Source organism: Falco peregrinus, chromosome 1, assembly GCF_023634155.1.
Source record: "Falco peregrinus isolate bFalPer1 chromosome 1, bFalPer1.pri, whole genome shotgun sequence".
Classification (NCBI taxonomy): domain Eukaryota; kingdom Metazoa; phylum Chordata; class Aves; order Falconiformes; family Falconidae; genus Falco; species Falco peregrinus.
Window position 1 is genome coordinate 95,495,142 of NC_073721.1, and position 17,969 is coordinate 95,513,110.

At 47.6% G+C, this 17,969-nt stretch overlaps 1 protein-coding gene and 1 long non-coding RNA gene across 2 annotated transcripts in view; one reads left to right on the forward strand and one right to left on the reverse strand.

Annotated features, from left to right (window-relative positions):
• Positions 1-17,969, reverse strand: part of TXNDC16 (thioredoxin domain containing 16) — a 41,819-nt gene that overhangs the window by 6,326 nt on the left and 17,524 nt on the right. Inside the window, exons 12-16 of the mRNA XM_005242996.3 lie at positions 17,184-17,330; positions 16,671-16,730; positions 10,187-10,355; positions 9,545-9,681; positions 4,618-4,702 (exon numbers count right to left, since the gene is read on the reverse strand). Coding sequence (XP_005243053.2) covers positions 4,618-4,702; positions 9,545-9,681; positions 10,187-10,355; positions 16,671-16,730; positions 17,184-17,330 — 598 coding nt within the window. The remainder of the gene's footprint in view (positions 1-4,617; positions 4,703-9,544; positions 9,682-10,186; positions 10,356-16,670; positions 16,731-17,183; positions 17,331-17,969) is intronic.
• LOC129785093 (uncharacterized) lies at positions 77-8,840 on the forward strand. Its single transcript, XR_008748627.1, has 2 exons — positions 77-735; positions 6,797-8,840. It is a non-coding gene; the product is annotated as an uncharacterized LOC129785093 (long non-coding RNA).

The following is a 17,969-nucleotide window of genomic DNA, read 5'->3' on the forward strand; positions in this document are numbered from 1 at the left end:
TGGCACAGGCTGCCCAGAGCAGTTGTGGATGCCCCATCCCTGGGAGTGCTCAGGGCCAGGCTGGATGGGGCTGGGAGCAACTTGGGCTGGTGGGAGGTGTCCCTGCCCATGGCAGGGGGTCGGAACTAGATGGTCTTTAAGGTCTCTTCCAACCCAAACCATTCTGTGATACGGATTCTGTGCAGGGGAGGGAAAGGCTACTGTCAGAGGCCCAGGCGACTTCAGGAGGAAAGGGTCACCTGCCCCATCACCCACTCCAGCCCCTGCACAGCCCTCATTTGATGGGAGAAATGGGGCTGACACGTCCCCTCTTACCCTTCTGAAACAAGCACTTACCCAGCTCACACCAGCCGCTAAATACACACACACACACTAAACCAGCACTTTCTTCTGCAAAAAGGCACCAGCAGCTAAATAACAGGGAAAATTCAAAACACCACCGTCTGAACTGTTTGCTGCCACTTCTCTTTCATTTTCGCACCTAAGGTTAGGTGCTGCAAATACACACCCAGCGCCTTACTCTGCCTCACCAGCCAAGGCAAACAGAAGGTCATAGACTCCATCTGAGGGACACCAACCTACACCACATGAGCTCCAGGAGATCTGATTTTTGCCTTGGTGAACACAAGCAACTTTGCTGAAGGCCAGCCCTGCGTTAGAGCGACACGCTCAGCCTGCACACATATACTCCTGGTGGAGAAGCCAGCTCATCCTTTATTTCCCAAGATTCTTCTGGTAAGAGGGTTCAAGGGTATTTAAATAAAAGCTGAGAAAGTGGAAAGGGCAAAAATAGGAGAAGTCTGCGCAATGAAAGGGCAGGGGGTCCACCAAGATGGGAGAGTAATTTTCTGGAAGTTTGAGGAACTTCAGTCCTGGAGGCTCCAGATGTCAGTGCCCAGAGGAAGGGCAGGACAGGGGAAGTCAGCTGCCTCAACACTTTTTATGGAGGGCATCTGTAGTTCATTTTTCAAAGGCTACTGGTAATTTTTCAAAGGCCATGACACCAGAAATGCTGGGGAAGTGAGCGAGGTGTAAGGACATTTTGGGTTGTGGAGTTGGGAAGGTGGAAAGCCTTTGATTTTCCTTTTCAGAAGTTATCTGGTCCGTCTTTTTTTTTTTTCCCTCTATATGAGAAAGATTCAACAAAGACCCAGCCTACCGCAAAGGCAGCTCATACAAAAGTCATATTACAACCAATCGCACTTTCCTCTGTGGTTTGCCCGGGCAAATTCAGTTTGGACACCTATTTTAGCAGTTCTGAATGGGATGGAGATTTGTTCAAATTTCCTTTAAAAATGTCAGTGTTTGGTGGTTTAGGTCATCAATGACAAAGCACGTGGATGAAACTGAAGATAAATTTCTATGGTGTTCAGCTCATGTGCAGGCCTATCACTTCCTCCATCACAGCACTTATCTGCCTGGAAATAATACACCCACTGCAAATTTCTAAGGGGCACCCCAGATCTGCACAGATGTCTTGGTAAAGAGCAGCAGTAATGAACGACCATGGACTTTCTCCAGGCCTTCAAACATTGTGAATCCATTGCTAAACTGTTCTTGCACTTATCCAAGCCATTTTAGCTTTTTTAATTTATTTGCATAAATCCAGCCCTGAGCTAAGCTCCAAGCTCTGCTACTCAAAGCAGCTGATTCTCACACCTCTGGTCATGGCTGGAAATCCTTTGAGCTACCAGGAAGATCCCGAACATTCCTCTCTTGTTTTTCAAATTAACTTGTATTTGCCATTGAATAAAAATGGTAAAACCCTAGAAAATTCTTTAAAGCTGGGATTTTGAACTTCCCAAACTTCCACAGGCTTTAAAGAGACTCTGTGGCTTGATCATGTCTCAGAGGCAGTGAGGACTCTTGCTCCCTATGTCTAACTACATCAACTTGTTCAGCAGCCTTTGATAAGGAAGATTCTTATATACCACCAGAAAAGCCAACAAATTCCCCATCTAGTAGCTAGAGTCTACCCTGAAATCACTTCTCATCTTACTGGTACTGAGTGGTTGTATTGTTGCTTTCAACAGCTCTCTATTTATATAGCAGGGGTGTTCTATGGGTAATATGAGACTTGCATTTAAATCAAAAACATCTGCAAACAAATACTTGGCAGGAATCTATGACATCTCAGTATTTGAGAAATAAATAATGACTTCATTCAAAGCATTTCTTCCTTAACAGTTTCTTATTTTTTCAGTAGTTACCAACCAAACAGGTGCTTACTGCTAACAACATTCTTTGTTTATTTTGTGTACCTTTTTCTCTGGGAAGAGGGGACTCAGCTTTCCGTGACCTGGAGCCACAAATATTTCCTCCTTGAGTGTTTAGCAGAATAGCTTTTCTTTTCTTAAGAAGGGAAGTGAGCCTGGCTCTTGCATAAGGAATTCCTGTAAGTGTTTACTTTCTGCTTACAGTTGAGAAGATGACCAGCTACAGTAGCTTCACCCACAAATCACAGCCAAAATCCAAACTTGGCAGAACGAGTATCAATATAAACTGTATTAATTATTCCAGCTACACAGGAGCACAGCTGCAGAGTGGAACAGCAGGATGGAGGGGTATTCTTGCATGTGTCATTGCTAAGAGAACACAGGCTTTTTCTGCTGGTACCTTGTTTTGTAAGATCACCCTACCTTCCTTAGCTTTTTTTTTTTTTCTTCTACCAGCTGGACCGAGATCCTTAGGGGAGAAAAGCCTTTTAGTTTGGGGGGGGTCAGGTTTTTCACCTGGTTGCAGCTCCTGTAGCTCTGTTTCCCAGTGGTCTCCCACCCCATCGCTGAACAAGCCTGGTGTTGCCTCATTTCTAAGACCCAGCCACAACCAGTGCTTCGAGCACAGTTTGGTTAATAGAGATGTACTACCACGGTATTTGCATTTTCATTCTCCATGCGTAACACAAAAATGCCCACAACTCATCAGACATGCTAGAGATGCGCTTGCATCTGTTGCATTTCTGGCTTTTAAACCCACACATGGAAAACAGGCCAAGGACCTTCTGGGATTTTTAACTCTGCCTTGATAGCTAATTCCTGATGGAAATGAGATGCCAGGGCAAGCTGAAGATTCCTCCCGGCTCTAGCTGCATTTATAGCCACTGAAGCATCTCTCGCAGTCTAATCCAAAGCACTTTGCCCCTTACTGGAGTGAGTCAATGACAGTTAAGTGCATGGGCTGATACGTGCTCAGATCCCATTAGCTCCAATTTGGCTTGAAGTTAGGGCTGCAGCTGACACCCTTATTCAATCAAAAACCGACCAAGAAAGCCCTGACTTCACCTTTACCCTATGTAGGGGAAGGCAGCTGCTATATTTTTCCAGCACTCCATCAGAAAGAGGATGCACCTCCCCAAAGCTCTGTCTGGAAATGGTGGCAATGTCTTGCCAAGGGGAGGGAAATGTGTGGGCACATCTTTCAAGAAAAAAAAACATCCACGGTAAGATTAACTGTTGAAAATATAGAGGTAGGCTCTTCCCTGTCCTCAGCAGCCACAAACACCTCACAGCCAGATGTGAGTGCCCACCGGGAAGCTGGATGAGACCGAAGTGGTGTAACACCTTTCACAGCGCTGTAGAAAGGCCACCTGCTCCAGGGACAGAGAGCATTTATTTCAGGGCTTTCAAATCATTTCCCAGACACAATTCCCACTCCATTGCTACCTGAGAAAGCCTGCAAGTGGTCACAAGCAGCCTTTCTTTTGGCTGCTCTTGGCAACTGGGGGGCAACCATCAGAGCAAGGCTCACATTTACACACCAGGCTTTGCAGCAATCCCCTTGCCCTCCCCTTCCCCACCACAGGCAGGCACCTTCACAGCATCAGGGTGTTGCAGCACTCTCCAGACTATCAAGCTGCAACAAAGTCTTTTACCACCTCATACCAGCACACTCTTCATACAGTCCCTCTGCTTCCTTCTCCTCCTCTTGCCTCATCCAGGACATGTGGTGTCTCTTCTCTTGCTTCTTCCTCGGCTGCTCCCTCTTCATTGGCTCTCAACCACTTAACAGCACCAGCCACAGCTGCACCTTATCTACATCAGCCAACCCACCGCCCCTGAAGCCAGCCCACAGCTGTATATTATCAATGCTAATTAACCCAGCTTCATTCCTCTACATCAGGACAGGGAAGGGGAGATGAGAAGGTGGAGGGACTGTAGAAGGAGGAAGACCAGTAACAATTCATCACCTCTTCCTGATGTTTTTTTCTTCCTCACACACTGATCCTAGCTACAGGGTATAATTTTTCTAGCCTGTTTTTTCCTCCATAAAAGCTTGGTCCTGTTTGTATCAGGAATGCAACAGGTGCATGGGGGCTGGCAGGGCTGGAGGACTGAACGTACCCAGCATGAACCTGAACAGTGGGAAGGGAGATGACAGTTCATTTCAACAGGACAGAATGAGTTGACCATGGACGGGCTGCAAATCAGTGGCAGAGCCAGGGCTACATCTTCCTTTGGCTGAGTCCTGAGCAATCTCCCTACAGGACTGAGTCACTTGTAGCTGTTTGGAGCTGCTGCTAAACACCCAGCGTGGCCACTGACGCTTGCTCTAGGTACTGGCTTTCACTAAATGCAGAACAGCCTCAATTCTCCCCAAAGAAAAAAAGAATCTACTTACAAAGCCAAGGCATCATCTTCAAAATACATCCCCATTGTCACATGGCCACTTAAGATGTTTCCTGCCTCTTCGAAAGCTTCCCTGGCTGTAAAAAAGACAAAGATACAAAAACAAACAACTGAAAGAGAAGCATCAGCTTCCTCCTGGAAGCTAGCTCGCTGTCTGCATACATAACACCCTCCCACAGCAAACTGTCAGTTGGGAACAAAACTACGATTAGAGGCTCATGAGAAATGGATGTGTCTCATGGCTGCAGGCTACAGGAGGAGGACTTGGCAGAGACTGAAAGGACCAGAAGGAAAGTTCCTATTATGAGAACAGTATTTGCTCTTCAGCCACCAGCACTGAGCTTCCAGGATCTGCGTGACAGAGGCACTGATGGAAAATGAAATGGCTTTAAGGACTTAAAGTCCGTAAGTGTTCTTAGAAACAGGAGACCAATTATAAGTCTAAATAGAAATCTTATAAACCACAGTGACCTTTCAGAAATGACTGATGATGACTTAACTGGACTAGTTTTAAGAGCCAAGCAGATAAACCAGCCTCTCCCTCAAGAGTCTTTTGGTTTTATCCAGTTCCTCAGAGCAGGTCAGGGTTTCAAGCACCCAGCTGGGACAGGGAGGATGTCTACTGCAAAGCTACATGCTTTGCAGACACAGCATCTCTGCCGCTTTATGCAAAGAGAGGACAGCACCTCTGCTGTCACAGCTCAGCATAAACCCACTTGCAGTGGCTGTGAGGGTCCACTGCTCATCTTCAGGTAGAGGTCAGGTAGAGGATGAAGAAGAAAGGACAGGGCTGGGCCTTTCTTCATCCATCACAGCTGAATCTATCTGTGCTGAGAGGCTGGAAACAGATGCCTTTATAAACCAGCCTGTTTTAAGCAGCTGAATCCATGGGAGGTACAAGCTTTATAAGAACATGAGGGCCATAGCACGTGAGCTTGTAAAATACCGTTATAGAACAGAGATCAAAACTGCTGCTGCCAAAGGTGGGGTGAAACCGGGGCGTATTACAACACCATCCCTCCTCCCACTTTGTATTGAGCAACTGGAAGCAATAAGAAGGCTCTTCCGACTTAAGGAGAGTGAGAAACCACACTCTTCAAAAAAATCCAAAGAATTAAAGTTACATCTCAGATACAGCCATGATAGATGTTGCTTTATAACTGAAATAAGATCTCATTCAGATACTATTTAGTGTTCCTCACAGTATTCACCGTCATATCCCAACTGGCCAGCCCAAGCTCTTGGGACCGGTGACTCAGACCTCAACAGACTGAGGCTGGGTCACAACTGGTCACTTTTTGGTTCTTTGCCTCCTGCTTTCCAGCTCCACTCAAAGCTGTCTTTTCCATTGTGTTGGAACACACATGAAAGTGCAGGAACCACACACTTTCATTTACACTATTTTCCTTTCCAAGTGGAAGCTTAGATCCTTAAGGGCGTGGCTGAATGAGGGTTCAGACATGCAGGAAACAACACACATACAACAAAGCTGGTGACACAGCTTGGCTGGTTCATCTTGTGATATAGAGAAATCACCATTGCAGAAGTTTGATGCTGGTTTCCAGCTCTTCGGCTACTTCATTTTATCAGCATTGAAAGAGAAGCAACTCATAGGACTAGCTGATAAGGATCGCTGGGAACTTCACCAACAACCCCCTTGTGAAGTTATCGGTGTCCCAGCTACAGGAGAAAAGGCCACAGAGCAGACCACCAGCTCACCCTGTGCCATAAGGCACTGAAGGACACAGCCTGACATGGAAAGAGCAGGCTCACGTCCAAACTCCCTCAGGGGAGCACTTCTACAGGCATTTAACTTTAAACCCTCACTTGAGACTTAAGCTTGTGTTGAAGTGCTGCCCTGGAACAGCCCTAGCTGCAGGAATTCTCTCCTAAATTAGGACAACCTTCAGCAGAGTCCAGGCTTACTCCTTTCATCAGTGTCATTCCCGATGCCATCTTCCCTCCCTATCACACTTCCAAATTTTTCCTTATTTTGGGGGCTGTTCCAGACCCAGAGCTGTTCACCAGACTGTGTTTCTCAACAACTCACAGTGATGGTGCAAGAACTCCCCCAAATTCACACAGCTCCACTACAGACATGAAGCACTTCAAAAGAAGCTGTTTCCTAGAAAATTACTCCTCCCCAAGAGCACTGTTTTAATTCTCTGCAGGGCCTGATCGTGAACTGCGGTACATGCCTTGAGTTGGAATCCCAGCTGCCTTCCACGACAGCTGCCACGAATTGCACAAGCCCAGCTTCACTGCAGGATTTGAGAATAAGAAGGAATAAAACTGCCAGATGGCGAAGGGTCTACAGCTCCTGCAGAGATTTCTGGAGACAGGATCTGAGTATCACCCCTTATCCCTCTAGCAGAAGGCCTCTCATGAAACTATGCCCTCCAGCAGCACCTGCAGCATCTTTGCATGCCACCTGCACTTGGTTTATACCAATGCTGGGAAGCCCTACAATGGCACTAGAGCTTTGCAGAATACAGATATATTTTTAAACATTTGCTTCATGGTTTAGGACAGAGACTTACTTCCAAGCATGCTTCCAGTTTCTGCACAGCAAACAAATTTCTCTCCTGTAAGTTCTCCAAGTTTCCAGGAAAATGCTCGTTCATTGCCCTAGTAATACCATTCACCTCTTTGTAACACATTTTAATTAAATTTTTTCCAACAAGCCTCTTTTAGCTCAGACCCACTGAAGGGCTTCTTAACATAGTTGTGACGCCAAGTGTTGGAAAAAATCCAGGGCTTTATTTAACTGGACATCTTGCTGCTCTGTTTCAGTTAACTAGAAATGGCAATGGCATGGTTTGTCGCTGGTTCAGGTTACAGCAAGAATTCTCGCCGTGAGAAAATCATTGGAAATTCCAGGTAAGCCTGCAGGCTGATAAGAGCAGCAATGTGGTTTCCCTGACTCTGGCCTGGGTTTGGTGCCAGAACAGCTGGCTCCAGTTTTCTGCTCCCTCAGGTCGTTCTGCATGACGCCCGAACGCCCCGCAGGTTCCAGGCGGTGAAAGCATCACAAATTTCATCTCCCTTGGCATCTGCGGCTGAGCTACCCCAGACTGCCGCTCCAGATTGCAGCCTGAGCGTGCCCCGAAGGAAGAGACAATCTTGTGGCTCTGCAACAGAGCCATCTGAAAGCTCCAAGACTCATTTTTGCACGGAAGGAAATTAACAGCTTCTATATAGGAAAGAATCTGAGCTCACACGTCCAGCCAGATCCAGGCAGGTTCCTTCCATGAACCCCTCTCACCATTCCCGTGTTGTCCAAGGTCCTACCATGGGGCTAATCCAGGACCCACCGCAGAGTGGAGTATGTTGAATAGAAGGAAGATTCTGCAGCTGAACTGATGAAAATCAGGGAGAAATGGACTACAGTTTTTTTAAGCTCAGTAAGATTTTCTGCTATATTTAACAGACCTAGACTCTCCAGAAGAAAGCAGGTGTATTAGCTGTCAGCTGGCTCGGTGAACACAGCCCAAGTGTTTCCTGGTTGGTTCCAGACATTTTATTTTGTTCTTACCTCTGAGTACAGTGGATTTCCTCTGGACCTCTTCATGTGAGAAAGTAGCTTGTTTTGCATTTAACCAACGTTTACAGGCACAACGGAACTTCAAAATGAAAAATAGTCTAAAATTTTCATCTTAAGAAAGATCAGAAAGTTCTCCTTTTTTTAACGCAGTAATTCCCAGGTGCAGCTGGTAACAGAGAGACTGTGGGGTTGGAAGGCCCTAGCCTTCCACTGTGCATTTGACTGAAGCATGACATCATGTCCCCTTTCCAGACTGACTTTTTTCCCTTTCCCTTGTTACCATAAAGAATTGTCACAAGAAAAATCACTGCAGCTCTCGGGTCCATTTCCCTGTCTTTCTGCAAGGCTGTGGAAAAACCTGATGGATCCTGGACCACAGCCATGGCATGCAGCGAATGATACCTGCGTGGCTAAAAGTACCCCATGTACAGGCAAGGGAGGGAGAGCAGAACTGCTCCACAGTTCAGCCACTGGCCAGGACTACACTGACCAAGACTACAAAGCCAGACAAATTCAAACAAGTTCAGAACACTCCTTCCAGCAACTTTGCTTAGCATTTCTAGCTGATGTCCACCGCTCTGGGGGCTGTGCCTACCTATTTCAAAGTCCAGAAGTAGATTTCATTGAGTTATTTATATTTCATTCATTTGATGCAATAAATTTGCACGTTACCTCATTGTTGCTTTGCCTTTTTTTAAAAAAAATATGTTTTGGATTGTGTGTTGGTTGCAAGGACTGGGACTACCACATTTGCAGGAGGTGTCAGCAAGATGACTATCAATCCAATAGCAGAAAGGGCTTGCTTTAAGAAACAGTATGCTGTGATATGTGGTACATGGACTGCAACAAGAGGCTGATGGATCTAGGCTTGTTCAGTCAGAGGCCAAGATGGGATTTAATGGCAGCCTACAACTGTTTGAAGGGGACTCATAACGAGGACAGAGCCAAACTTCGAGCAGTAAGGGGGAGGAGATACAACAGGGACAACAGGCACAAATCATGGCTTGGTAAATTCAGATTGGGCATATGCAAACTTTCTTTGCAGAGACAGGTCACCCAGGGCACTGGTGTTTTGTGCTGCTACCCAAGCACCATGTCCTGATCCTGTCAGGATTGCCAGATGCCACCACACTGAGTGTTGTACAGGTGCCTGGCAGCCGAATGTCCCCTGAGCCAGGATATGGATCCTAGGTCCCACATCTGGAATCACCTGCTATCTTCTTGCAAAAATAAAAAGGGTGGTGCCAGGCAAGGCTGTGATGTGAGTAAACACGTTTAGAGAAGATGAAACATGGAGGAACTTCCAAGCACCTGGAATCATCCCTCTCCCATTAGGAATGAAGCTGAGCGCTTAACCCACAAATACAACACTAACCTTCACTGGTGGCTGGACTAAATACTCCTAGAAGCACAGTGTGGTGATAGGATGACAGCTCAGATGGAAACTCTCCTCTTAAATATCCTTCTGCTTCCTCAATGGTGGCCAGCTTCAGAGGGCAGGGAACTCTGCTCCTATGGGAAGGCAGAGAAACAACATTGGCTGCCACCTTGTTCACTTTCCGGATGAAGAGACAAAAGGGCAACCTCAATCCAGCAATGCCCCAACCCAATATGACAACTGTTATGCCTCATTAGGCACAAAAACCAGTCACCTGGGAAGGAAGGACAATGCCTAGTCACAGAAAGGCACTGGAACTGGTTATGGGGAAGAGAGAAGAGCCCTGAGCTAAACTGGCTGGTCTGAGATCTTTGAGATGCCTGTTAAAAATAACAGAGAAGGAATTCCAGCAAAGAGAGAGGGACAGTGACAACAGGTGGATGCACTGCCCAAGAACAGATGTTCCCTGATATTGAAAAGCACAAAAAGTTCCTCAGCTCATTTCCAAACCAGGTCTACAACCAGACCTGACATTATTTTTCCAAAAAGGATTCCATTACACAGGCCGTGAAGCATCCAGAACATCACCTAGCAGATGTGCCAGCCTTACTGTGTGGGGACTCATTTACAGACACTTACAGCATGATGAAGCTGGTCAGTTCTTCAGTTCCCCACATGCCGTTGTACCTCACTGATCGCTCTCCCCTCTCATAAATCTTGATGGCAGGAAACTGAGTGACATTCTCCTTTGTGCAAATGCCAGGCCAGTCCCAGCAGTTCACCCGAGACAGCAAAACCCCCTGAGTTCCTAGAATGGAATACAAACACATATAAATAATCTGGGAGGGTGGGGCAGAAAAAGGAAAAATGAAATGGTTGAAAAAGAGACCTTTTTATTAGCTTCTTTGGGTATTATCACATCTACTTGTATTAACGCTGCCAGAACTCCTATTGGCTTTGGCACGCATCCTACAGGGCTGGACCCTAGCACTCGAAGTGAGCCCAGGTGGGCTACCGCTGAGAAGCTGCTGGACCATTCCTGGAGTCAACCGCTGCTTTGTGTGGGCAGGATGTCAAAATCCAGCCCTAAATATACAATCCTTTTGAGTACAGGCTACCTCCCTCTTGAAATCATTCATGGATGTGCCTTACACTTTTGAGCATAACAGTAACTGTTTCCAGCCTGTGAATGTATTAAACACCCCAGCAGGTGGGGATTGATCCAAACAACAGACCATGGGGAAAATAAACTCAGGGAACTGGCAGGTTGCACTGCGCAGAAAGAAATTCCCAGAGACGTTCACATCTGGCTGGTTACTCAAAGGGACACCATGAAACCCTGAGGCAACTGTCCAGGGGCATAAAAGGCAGTAAGGAAATGTACTGAAAATAATTTAGGATTAAGGCCAAGACAAAGAAACAGGCCCTCACAGGAAAAAGGGAAGATAAAGCTTGGCATGGAGAAGGCTGAAGAGAAGGCTCCAGAGAGCCTTCATAGTGGCCTTTCAATACTTAAAGGGGGCTTGCAAAAAAGATGGGGACAGACTTCTTAGTAGGTCCTGTTGCAATAGGACAAGGGGGAGTGGTTTCAAACTGAAAGAGAGCAGATTTAGGTTAGACAGTAGGAAGAAATTCTTTACTGTGAGGGCGGCGAGGCGCTGGCACAGGCTGCCCAGAGCAGCTGTGGATGCCCCATCCCTGGGAGTGCTCAGGGCCAGGCTGGATGGGGCTGGGAGCAACCTGGGCTGGTGGGAGGTGTCCCTGCCCGTGGCAGGGGGCTGGAACTGGATGGTCTTTAAGGTCCCTTCCAACCCAAGCCATTCTGTGCCTCTATGATTCAAAGCTTTTTCATTTACTAAGGTGCCTGGTATTGAAAAGTGTCTGTTCTAACTAAAGTATGAAGGAAAATACATAAGGAGCAGTTAAAGGTGATGTAAGACACGTGTAATACAGGCCGGCAGTCTGATGGCATTCCCCCTATCCTACCTATGCCAGCTGTTCATGCCCAAGCCACTAGCAGGTTCCTTTAGGACCTTAAGACAGGGGTCTTAAGGCAAAGGAAGAGCACCTGGGAATTACAGAGCAGTCAGTCCAACTTTGGTTCCTGGGAAAAGTCTTAAAAAAGCTTTTTATGAGTCTCACCAAAGCTATACACTCAAGGGATTTGTAAGCAGCAAAACAAATGAAGGCTCTGTTCCCCTCACGTTCTCCATCAGCCCAAGACACAGTGCCTGCAACTCCACCATGTCCTTTCTTTCATCTGCAGGCTGGGCGCAGACCAGCACATGCTGCTGCTGGTTCACAGCTGAGTCCCTGCTAACCAGGTGGCAGGTGAACCTGGCTACCACCCCTTGGTTGCCAGCCTCGCCTAAGCTGCCTCCTACCTACATCAGGCTTGACCAAGGATGGCAGGGCTGCATACAGTCCTCAGGCCATACATTGTCCATGCCCACTGCAGGAATGTCATATCTCTGCAATCTTCATACCTTCCCTAAATTTGTTTGAACAGGGTCCAACAGTTACATGGGAAAGTTGGGATGAAACCTAGAGACTAGCACACACACGGAGGCAGACCATCGCAAAGTGTCCTTCAGAAACCAGGGTCAGGGCAGGTGACGACAATTTCTCAAGAGTATAGCACATCAAAACCAGCTGAACTTTCTTCTCTGTGTGGCCTGGGTTTGATTCTGATCATTATTTTCATGGCCTGGCTGATGGAATAACACACACATGCAATCTGCAAATGACCCCAAGCCCAGAGGGGCAGAAAGGAATTTGAAGGGCAAAGTCTAACAGCAGCAGCATTCTGGGATGAGAAGCAGGATGTGCAGATATCATCAATATTGCAGAAACGGGCAAAGCTCATTCTGGGATGAGCTCTCAACAGTGTCTGCAAGACACGAGAGGAAAACGATGCTCTGCTGTCCCAGTGAGACCTCTGCAGAGCCCAGAAGTGAAACATGTTTTTAGAAAGGCTGAAGCAGATGAGAAAGAATCTGGAGAATTTTGGAAGACGTGCCTCCTGAGGAAAAACCCAAAGAAGAGTGTTTCTTTTGATTGGAAATTGCCTGGAAGAAAGAAACAATAAAATCTACTAATAATATGTAAAGTCAGCTTTGGAGGCAACAGTGAGAACGCTCTCAAGTGTTGCTCAAGGACAAGCAACAACCCATTCCCAGGTAGGGAGCTTTGCCCAAATATTAAAACAAGCAACTGAGAACCAAGCACAGCTGAAGCCTTTCTGGCAGAGAAGCTGTGAAGGGTTTTAATCACAGGTCAGAAACGTGTCTGCCAGGGATGGGCAAGGCATCTCCACAGACCAGGGTGATGGCAGATGTGATCTTAGCATGTGTTCCTATCTCCTATCCCTATGTCCTTGGCATCCCACTGGACCACTTTCTGCCACCCTCATTTTATGTTCTGCTTTCACAGCTCACATGAGGAGTTCGCTGCTGTTCTGCCTTGTGTCAAGCTCATGTACAGAAAAAGCAAGCAGCAGCATGGGCCTAAGGGTCTATTCCACTCAGACAGCCGGGAGTTGTCAAAACACTCCACGAGAGCAGAAATGGTTTGTGTCATTCTCCAGGCTCTGAAATAACATCTGAAATTAAAAGCCTGCCCTTGGATTTTTTTCACACCTTTGATCCAGTATAGCTGTTTTTCATCATCTGTTACCACATAATCTTGTGTCTTGCCCAACTGTGAAAAATAATGACATGGAAACGGGGCTTTGATGTCTCATTAAAACTGAGTTGCAAGGCTGCTCTAAGGTCCCTCGTATATGAGTTTTAGTATTTGGATACTACCTCCAAAGGAGCCCCATCTGGCCTGAGGAACACCTTGTACAGGATGACCATTCTCCCATCCCAATCTGCACAATATTATTAATTACAAAACAAGCAGCAGTTTCAGGAGTTGAGTAACAGCAACAGACTGCTCAGCCCTGTGGTCACTGTTGGGCTGCTGGATGGGAAGAAAGCTGAAAGAGGAACACGAGATCCTACTGTTCTGTGATTTCAGGTGCTACTAAAACCAGCAAACAGCAAGAACCTCTGTCCTGGGGGTCTTATAAAACCAGGACAAGACAAATCATCAGTGTTACAGGGAACAAGAAAAATCAAGAATCTCTTAAACTTCTAATCCTTTGGAGGGCAGAACTGGCATTAGAAACAGCTCACTTGAAGAGCTGTTCCAAAGGCTACAACATGAAAGACAGGTAAATTATGTACACGGTGCTGCACTTCAAGAGGACGAATTCAATATGGAATCCTTACTCCAGATTTAGGTTCCATGAATATACATTGCTAAATCACACCAGTGATTTTCATGCCTTTGAACTACAACTTCAGACCCCTGTCTCTGGAAGTCATTGGCCAAGAAGACCACAGAAGCACAGAAGAAGGAAGCAGAACTGTGTTTCATCACAGCCTATCGTTCTTCTTAGACATTTTTTTCCTCTCTTCTTTGCAAAAAAGGCCAATGACACACCTAAGAAATGCTCAGCACTGCCTCACCTTCACATCCCCTTCATGGGTGCTGCTTCCATAAATTCCCATCCTGCAGAAGAGACCAAGAGCTGCAGCAGTTAGCCCCAGTGGCAGTGAGAATGGCACGCTCTTGCTGCCAGAGCAGAAAACGTGCTTGCTTCAGCAAGACAGACGTGCTTGTCTTTTTCTCTTGCTAGATTGGATCTCTCAACAAAGGAAAAACACTTGGGAGGCTATAAAATTAATTTTGTGACGATATGCTGAACATCTGTTATTGGATGATTCACAGGGTCATTCCAGTCTCCAGCCTCCCCCACTCCCTTGGCACTTGATCTCATAGGGCCCGTTCTTAGTGCCATTTTGCACAAAGAATTGGCATCAGAAGTGGGACCTGGTTCTGCAATTCAAAATGTGGCTCCAGAGCGGGTGATTCATGCCTCAGACAGCTGGTCGTGTCTTCTCAGCCCTTGGGGGAGAGCTCCACCCCAGAGAGCAGGCAGGAACACCAGCACTTCTGGGGGAGCTGTGAGATTGCCCCAAAGCCATGCCCCAGGTTTTATTCTCAGTCCTGCACAGCTCAAGATCTTCTTCTTGATCCAGACTTCTGTCCCTTGCACGGCTGGATCTCCCCTCGCCCTGGCCATAACTGAAAGCCCAGGGACCCCCATCCTTTTAGGTCTTCCAGCTCCCCTGGTAGCCCACCTGTGCCTGAGGCTCCCTCAGCAGCAGGGACAAAGAACTCCAGATCCACTAATGCAGCCGCTCTCCATCCTCTTGAAGGCTGCAGTAGGGAAAGCAGACTGGAGACATTCCACAGGTCACATCTGGCCTGGGAGCCTTTGGTGGGATCTCACTGATCACAGAGGAAAGGCCCTAACCCCAATTGGTTCCTAATCTCTGTTGAGAATCTGCCGGTGTCTGCTTCCATGAACCGAGATTGTTATCAAATCATTCAAAAAACACATGGTGAAAGCCTGGCCGCATGGAATCAGCCAAGGCTTGGCCACTGGCTGAGGAAGAGGCAGGGTTTCATCTACTGCCTTTCCCAAGCTGCTCCCCTAGCTGGTCTGACTGCTGGGCAGTCTAAAGAAACCCCAAACCATCAACAACCATAACATCTCTAACAACAACCACTCCCTCTGAGCTTTCCTGTTTATTCCTGGGATTTCGGTCCAGATCAAAGCTACTGATGACTTTCCCTCCATGCAATCTATGAATGCAGAATCACTTGCATCCAAACCACAGCACTGTCCACAGCGTTCCCAGGAGGGTTTCCTGTAAGCAATTCCCACTGAATCTGCTTCCCAGAAAGTTGGCCGGGTCCTCTGCAGGCTCTACACGTGTCCCCACTGCTGACAGCTCAGCCCAAATCCTGCTTGCACTCTGCAGAATGTGGTGCCCACTCCCAGGGAAGTGCCACCTTGATGAAGAAGAAAACCAAGAGAAGGCACCAGCCACCTCCAGGGGTGCCAGAACAGCTCTTGCCCAGATCCATCCGATTTCCCCACTGTGCTGCAATGACTTGGGGATGAAGCCACCTCTGAGTTCCCTGGAGCCAGAGGGAGAAAGAGGCCTTTCTGGAAGAGATTCAGCTCATGTAAGAATGATGGATGTGCAGAAGAACCCACCTCTTTCCACTAATCGCAGAGGGATGGGGCTGAAGACCTGAACGAAGCTGAACTGGGGCTTACACTGCTCAAGAACTGCTGAGACCCTCTTGAAAGATCACTCCCTTCTGCCTTTACTACCAGACTACCCAATTTGTGCTGTCTTTAAGTGTAGCTGATTCTTTACTGTCACGTGTTATTTATGGATTTCTGTGGCTGCCTGCAAGACTTCCTATGTAATTAAGACAGTCTCCAGGCCCTGAAGGCATCATCATTGTAAATTCTTCCTCTGACACTGTCCTGCCCAGGCGGTGCCTGCCCACACCTGTCTGCCATGCTTTCCACCAAAACCAGGGCAAATTACTGCCCCTTTCGAGATGAAGTACTTCCAAGGACAGGAGATCTGATGTGCCACCCAGCACACTGATTTTCTGTGCATCTCCTGGGTCTGTGAGGACCTAGCACTGAGGGGCACAGAGAGGATCCTGTTTCCATGATGCAGGCTACAGTGCCTGCTGTTTGTTCTTCCTCGCCCCAAAGCCCACCCTCCCCATGTCACCCACTGCTGCTGATGCTCTGCCCTGGTCCTCCCCACACTCTTGGGCATTCATCACACTGTCACTGTGCCCACCAACATCACCATCGTCATCACCACCATCACCACCGTCCATCATGCTGCCACTGTGCCCACCAACATCGCCACCTCAGCTGTAAGGCAGTTGGAGCAGCTGCTGTGTGCCAATTTACACCAACAACATAAGGTGACTGCAGAAGGCTGCATGCCAAGGCTGCATGCCCGGTCCCATGACTTTATAGAGGCATAAATGGACTGCAAAGATCCCTAAATAAGAAACAAAGGACTCTTCTTAAGCAACCTGATGTGGGTATGCCTTTCTTAAGAGTCTGAGGGGAAAAAAATGTGTATATTCTGGGTAAGGAAGTACTACCAACACCCTCCCAGGCTTCTGGTTCCTCCTGCCAGGGCAGGTGGATGCCAGCTGTAAAGCACCCAGCCCTGTGGCACCTTACCTTTCAGGTGAACGGCTACCTCGGTGTAAGACTGCAGCACTGCCAGGGACACTGCCTCCCCTGAAACACAGGAGAGACACAGCCCTGAGGGACATACAGGTGACAGACCAGCCCCACCTCGCCCACTAATAATGTCACATTATGATTCTCTGCATCCTAAGGTGCTTCAAGCTCCAGAAGACTTGAAAGAAATAAGGATAATTGGACTTTGGCAGCAACCAGGCTGTCTAGGCTATCCCTTGAGTCCATGCTATCACAATTTCCCCTCTTATCCTACATTCAGTCCCTGTAAAATGAAGGTTAAAAACCTATGAACGTCTTCTGTACTAGGAGCTACTGTCTGCACACATCACCAGAATTTAATCTGATTGCTAACAGTGGGTGGAGGCCCACAGGGCAGGATGCGGCATTTATTTATCGTTTAAACTTGTCTACAGGATCACCACATTATAGAGAGCATGGCGAGCAGTGCAAGCTTAGAGAAGGGACAGCCAGGCTACATGTCATACTCACAGCTGGCATAGAACAGCACCACAGTCCGGGCAGTCTCCAAGAGGGCAGAGTGGAAGGTCTCTTCCGTCAGCACAACGATCTGCTCCAGGGGCAGCTCTCGCTTCTTGTCCCTGGAAACGGCTTCCACCACCTGATCATCCTGAATGTCTGCAAGGGACCCACAGCCCTGCATGAGCGCACACACACACAGGGCAGAGGGAAGTGCAGCCCCCTGTGCCACCCCAGTGGCATCTTCTTATAGAATCTCAGGACCATTTAGGTTGGAAAAGACCTTTCAGATCATCAGGTCCAACCGTTAACCCAGCACTGCCAAGCCTACCACTAAACCCTGTCCCTAAGCACCACATCTGTGCATCTTTTAAACACCTCCAGGGATGGTGACTCCACCATGTCCCTGGACAGCCTGTGCCAGTGCTTGACAATCCTTTTGGTGAAGACATTTTTCCTCATATCCAATCTAAACCTCCCCTAGTGCAACTTGAGGCCATTTTCTCTTGTCCTGTCGCTAGTTACCTGGGAGAAGAGACTGACCGCACCTCGCTACACCCTCCTTTCAGGTAGCTGCAGAGAGCAATAAGGTCCCCCTATGTTAGCCAGCACCGCTCAGCAGAGACACAGTGACTGGCAGCAGGGGCAACTGCCTCGTATAGGGGAGTGGAGGCACAGACACACACACCAACTCATCAAAATGCACTTATGCCATCTCACACCAGTTGTGCCCCCTGATTTGAACACTATTCTTCAAGCACGTTGGCTCCTCTAGGATCCTGTGCCACTTTTTTTGGA